Source organism: Lagopus leucura, unplaced genomic scaffold (genome assembly GCF_019238085.1).
Source record: "Lagopus leucura isolate 7727_CA_CO unplaced genomic scaffold, USGS_WTPT01 205-2_obj-0_obj, whole genome shotgun sequence".
In the NCBI taxonomy this organism is placed as follows: Eukaryota; Metazoa; Chordata; class Aves; order Galliformes; family Phasianidae; genus Lagopus; species Lagopus leucura.
In genome coordinates, this window is record NW_024962843.1 from 10,285 (window position 1) to 15,665 (window position 5,381).

Sequence of the window (5,381 nt, forward strand, 5' to 3'; positions counted from 1 at the left end):
CCCCCCCCCCCCCCCCCCCCCCCCCCCCCCCCCCCCCCCCAGAAGAGTTCCTCAGCGTTGGGGACGCGGGCATCTCGCAGCTCCTGCAGCCGCTGCAGCACCCGGCCCAGGCTGTGCTCCCCCAGCTGCCGGTTGTCCCGCGTGCGGATGCTGACGGTGCCGTGCTCCTGTTCCCTGCGGCCAACCACTGCAGGGGGGGACAGCGTGGTTTGGGGGTAGGGGGGGAAAAACAGGTCGGTTAGAGGGGAAATAGGCTGGTTTGAGGGGGGGGGGAACAGGCTTGCAAGGAAAACAGGTTGGTTTCGGGAGAAAATGGGTTGGTTTGGTGGAAAATAAGGTTGTTTTGGGGGGAGCAGCCCTGCGTGGCACCCAAACATGTGGGTGCAGCCGTGTGCTGTGCACACCCACACCCCCCTGTGCACACACACACACCCAGTCTGTGCACACCCACGCCCGCGCTGCGCGCACCCACGCCTGTGCTGCACCCATGCACCCTCGTGTGGGCACGCTCAGACTCTGAGTCACACACACGCTCATGGGAACCCCTCACACCCACCCGTGTCCCCCCCTTTATGTGTGCACACCTACACGCGTTCCCCAGCACACCCACGGCAGCCCCCAGGGGTTCATTTGCAGCCCTACGTGCGCGGTGCCGAGCTGCAGCCCTCGGGCAGAGGAATCCCCGGTGGGGTTTCAAAGGATTCTCAGGGGATCCCAGAAGGTTCCCAGGGAGGCTCTGCGGATGTTTCCAGCCACTTCCTGATGCTCTCACCCCACAAATCCCAGTTCCCGTCGGGATGCGGATGCGGAGGTGGGCAGGCGGCCGGGAACCACTGACTCAGTGCTGCCACTCCCATGCCCGGGGGGGACACAGAGCCGGGGGGGACTGGGGTTGACAAGGAGCCTGGGGGTGACCTTTTCTCCCTTACCCAGCTGGAAGTTGTAGTGGGTGAGCTGTGCCCGGCGGATCTTCCTGCCCAGTGTGGCACCTGCATCGGCATCCAGGTCAGCCATCACGCCGTCCCGCCGCAGCATGGCATGGACCTGCCAACATCAGGTCAGCAGGGACGTGGGGGACAAAAGGGGGCACGCAGGGCCATTGGGGACAAACTCACCTCACGGGCATAGCCCTCAGTATCAGGTGCCTGCGGGATCACCATCGCCTGCAGTGGGGAGAGCCAGAGCGGCCTGCAGGGAGGCAGCTGGGGTAAGGGAGGGAAGGGGTTTGGGGCATTCTTGGGTTTGGGGTCTCCTGGAGACTGGGTTATGTGGGACTGGGGTGCAGCCAGGACTGAGGGTGCTCCAAGAATTGGAGATGGTTTGTGGGATGTCCCTGGAAATTAAAGGGGTTGCGTGGGGATACAGAGGTACCCCTGGGAATTGAGGGTATCTGGGGATGGGGGGGTGCCCCCAGGATGTCCCCAAGGACCGGGGTTGCTTTGGCCCCTCACCATTTGCCGCCGCAGCTCTCGGCCATCACAGCCACCATGCGCTCAACGGAGCCCAGCACGGCGCGGTGGATCAGCACCGGTCGCGCCATCCCTCCAGCTGCACTGTGGGGGCACAGTGTGGGGGGCTGTTGGCAGGCACTGCGCCTCCCAGCACGGCCTGTCCCTCAATCCCCCAGTCCTACATATGGCCTCAATCTTGCCCCTGCCCCCCACACCTATCCTTGAACCCCCCCAGCCCCAATCTCTCCAATGTCCCCAACTCTATGCCCTCTGGGTCCCTATTCCTGTCCCTTGGTCCCTGATCTTATCTCCACCCAGCATCCCATCCCCAAACCTGCCCTGTCCTCATCCCTTCCCTGCCTCCTCAATCTTTAATCCTGCTCCCTTTCCCCTACCTGGCATACTCCAGCCCAAACCTCTCGGGCATCTGGAAATCCAGCTGAATGGTGCCACACTGGTGATGCCTCCCCAGTGCATCCTGGATCCGGATATCGATCTGCAAAAAGGGAAGGCAGCAGGGGTAGCTTTTCCCACCCTGACATACGTGGCACAACAGCCCCAGAGGACAATAATGGGTCCTTAGAGCGTCCTCCAATGTGATGCAAAACCAAACTCACCTTGGGGCCGTAAAAAGCACCGTCACCCTGACTCAGCTCCCAGGGCTCCCCAAAATCTTGGAGGCTCTTCTCCAATTGCTGCAAGAGCAAACGGGAAGGGGGAGGGGACACGAGGTGATGCTCTGGATGCGATGCATAGATGTGATGCTTGGAGGTGGAGGGGCAAAACCGGAACACGACGCTCAGGGTGTGTTGCAAAGGAAAGACACATGGGGTGGGATGTGCAGGAGATGCAGTGCCAACACTGTCCCACCTGCTCAGCACGGTCCCAGGTTGCAGCATCCCCCAGGAAGCCATCGGGGCGTGTGGCCAGAGCCATTTGGAAGGAGAAGCCCAGCGTGGTGTAGACAGAGCGCACAAAGTCCAGGCAGGAACCGATCTCCGCCTCCAGCTGTGGGACAATGCTGTGAGCAGGGAAATGGGGGACACAGAGGGGACACAGGGGGGACACAGGGGGGACACCCACCTGCTCCAGTGCACAGAAGATATGCGCATCGTCCTGCTGGAAGCGCCTCACGCGTGTCAGCCCGGTCAGGGAGCCGGGCGGCTCATTGCGATGCAGCACCCCAAAGTCAGCCAGGCGCAGCGGCAGCTCCCGCCACGATCGTGGCCGGTGGGCGAACATGAGACTGCCAACAGGTGGACAGATGGACGGACGTCAGCCCTGCCGAGCCTCCCCCCACCCCAGCAGTGTGCTCGGCTCACCAGTGGGCCGGGCAGTTCATGGGTTTGAGTGAGAGCGTCTCGGTGCCGGCGGTGAAGGAGAACATGTGGGCGCTGTAGTGCTGCCAGTGCCCTGAGAGCTCCCAGAGGCGAGGGCTGAAGATGTTGGGGGTCACCACCTCACTGAAGCCCCTCGCCTGGTACTCGCTCTGTGGGGATGGGGGACATCAGCCTATCCCCAGGGAGCTGCGTGCACCCCATGGTGGCGTCTGAGGGGCAATGGGGCACAGCAGTGTCCCCAGCAGTTTGTAGAGGAGGGTGACAACACCAGAGCAGCCCAGGGGGCTTTGGGGCCATACCCTGATGAAGTCGATGAGGGTGTTGTAGATGTGGGCACCACGGGGCAGGAAGAAGCAGCTGCCAGGGCTGAGTGCGTGGAAGAAGAAGAGTTCCTGTTCCTGTGAAGTCGGCCACGTCACTGCAGAGGCCATTAGTAGTCGATTCCCAAGAACTGTCTTATGCAGGGCTCACCTTCCCGATGCGACGATGGTCGCGTAGTGCAGCTTCATCCTGTGCCTGCTGCCAGGCCTCCAGCTCCTGCGTGCTGGGGAAGGCGATGGCAGCAATGCGCTGCAATGAGAGGCGGCCCGAGGGACCCTGCCAGAACGCAGCCGAGCTCTGCAGGAGGGACAGAAGGAGGTTACGGGATGCCCACATCCCCTCGGCCCGCATTTCCTGTGCTGCACCTACTGTCAGGATGCGCAGAGCCCCGATCGGCCCCGTGTGCGGGAGGAGGGGACCGCGGCACAGCTGGAGCAGCGGGCCACACCTGCAGGGATGGATATGGGGGGGGCTGAGTCACCATTCTGCCTCACACAGCCCACGCTGGGGTCACCGTGCTCACCTATACACAGCGGCCATTGGGGACGTCACCTCCTCCTCAATTCGCTGCAGCTGGAAGCTGTTGTGCTGCGGGGAGTGAGGCAGGTGGCGATGACATGGGTGACATCAGCTTAAGTGACACCAGCACAGGTGACACCAGCGATGGTCCAACTGGGAGGGTGCCACTGCCCTCAGGGAGGGGACAGCTGAAGTCTCACCTTGAAGAGCTCCAGCAGCTCCTCACGGGTGGCCTCAAGGCGCTCAAAGCGGTGCTGGGAACGGGCGAAGGCCATGCAGGCATCCTCCAGCACCGGCAGCTCACTGCGCTGCACCGCCCTGCAGGTGCACGGACACGCTGGGGATGAGGGCGAGGGGCTCCACGGGGCAGCGTCCCCACAGCCCTGTACCTGTCACCCATGTGGGCGTCGCAGAAGAAGCCATCCTCAGTGGCGACCGTACTGCAGATCGTGGCTCCATAAAACTGCTCCACTGCTGCTCCCAGGACGAAGGCGCTGGACTGCCAGAAAGCCTGAGCACACCAGAAGATGTGGGGACACAGCAGAGGTGGGGGGGGGGACACAAAAAGCATGGAGGACACTGGGCCATAGCAGGACAGTGGCACTGTGGATCTGAAGGACACTTAGGGGACAACAAGGGGGCACTGGGAATACAGGAGACATGGTTGACATCGGAAATATGGGGGCATGGAGGATGCTTGGGATGGTGGGGGGGAGTGGGGACGTGGGGCTGTAGGGGACACAGTGGGGACGTGGCGCTCAGGGACACGGATTGGTGAACATGATGGGGATTGGCTGCGGTTGGACCCGAAGGTCTTTTCCAGCCTCATTGATTCAATGACACAAGGAGCACGGAGGGGCACTGGGGGTCCCAGGGGGAGGGGAAGGGGGGTCACAGCGTGCAAACGGAGATGTGGGGACACGGGGAGCGCAGGGCACAGCGAGACTCACAGCGCGGCCCTCCGGCGCGGTGAAGTCGAGCAGCTCCAACTCCGCATCGCTCTCCAGGGGCCGCTTCAGGTCCCGCAGCTCCCCGTTCACCCGGGCCACCACCGCCGAGCGGCGCCTGCGGGTACAGCGCGGGGTCAGCGCGGGGTGGCGGGAGGTGGCGGGGGGGGGGGGGGGGGGGGGCGGGCCCGCCCGTGCCGTACCCCAACTGCTCGGCCACATGGAGCGGGGTGCTGCGCAGCGCCCGGCCGGGAAGGAAGCGGCCTCCGGGCAGCGAGATGCGGATCGGGGTCCCTTCTGCGGGGCCCCTTCCACGGCCGTCCCCGTCCCGCTGCTCGCGGTCCGCTTTCAGCCGCTCGAAGAGCTGCAGCCGTTCGGCGAAGTGGGGCTGCAGGCAGAGAAAAGGGGTCAAGGGGTGCGGACCCCCAAAATGGCGAGGAGGGGGTTGAGGTTGTATGGGGGAGGAGGGGGTCGGCGCACCCGGTACCGCCGCTGCCACCCCCCCAGCAGCAGCCGCCGCCCCCCGCGCAGCGCCGCGGGCATCGCGGGGTCGGAACCGCCCCTTCCGGCACAGGGTGGAAGCAGCCCTCCCCCACGGGGCGGAGCTCCGCGATTGGGGCCTCGGGGGTGACGAGATCCGCCCGTCCGACCTCAGATCGCCCCCAAAAGCTTTCGGGAGGCTGCTGACCCCCCCACCTCCCCCCCGCTTTTGGTCCCCCAAAGCGCCGCCATTTTGTCCTCCTGCGGTCTGAGCCCCCCAGCGCTGCGGACCCCCGCGTGCCGCCATCTTGTGTGCCCGCAGC

At 64.4% G+C, this 5,381-nt stretch overlaps 1 protein-coding gene across 1 annotated transcript; it reads right to left on the minus strand.

The window, feature by feature from the left end:
* Positions 1 to 17: 17 nt before the first annotated feature.
* TARS2 (threonyl-tRNA synthetase 2, mitochondrial) lies at positions 18 to 5,121 on the minus strand (the record flags this gene model as incomplete). Its single annotated transcript, XM_042890978.1, has 18 exons — positions 5,059 to 5,121; positions 4,782 to 4,966; positions 4,582 to 4,696; positions 4,021 to 4,142; positions 3,832 to 3,949; positions 3,636 to 3,700; positions 3,482 to 3,560; positions 3,263 to 3,409; positions 3,091 to 3,189; positions 2,774 to 2,940; positions 2,535 to 2,697; positions 2,322 to 2,459; positions 2,069 to 2,146; positions 1,847 to 1,947; positions 1,452 to 1,553; positions 1,116 to 1,188; positions 930 to 1,044; positions 18 to 187 (listed from the first exon to the last, which is right to left on the minus strand). Coding segments are annotated over exons 1-18 (2,100 nt in total), but the record flags the coding sequence as incomplete, so codon positions are not given.
* Positions 5,122 to 5,381: the final 260 nt, after the last annotated feature.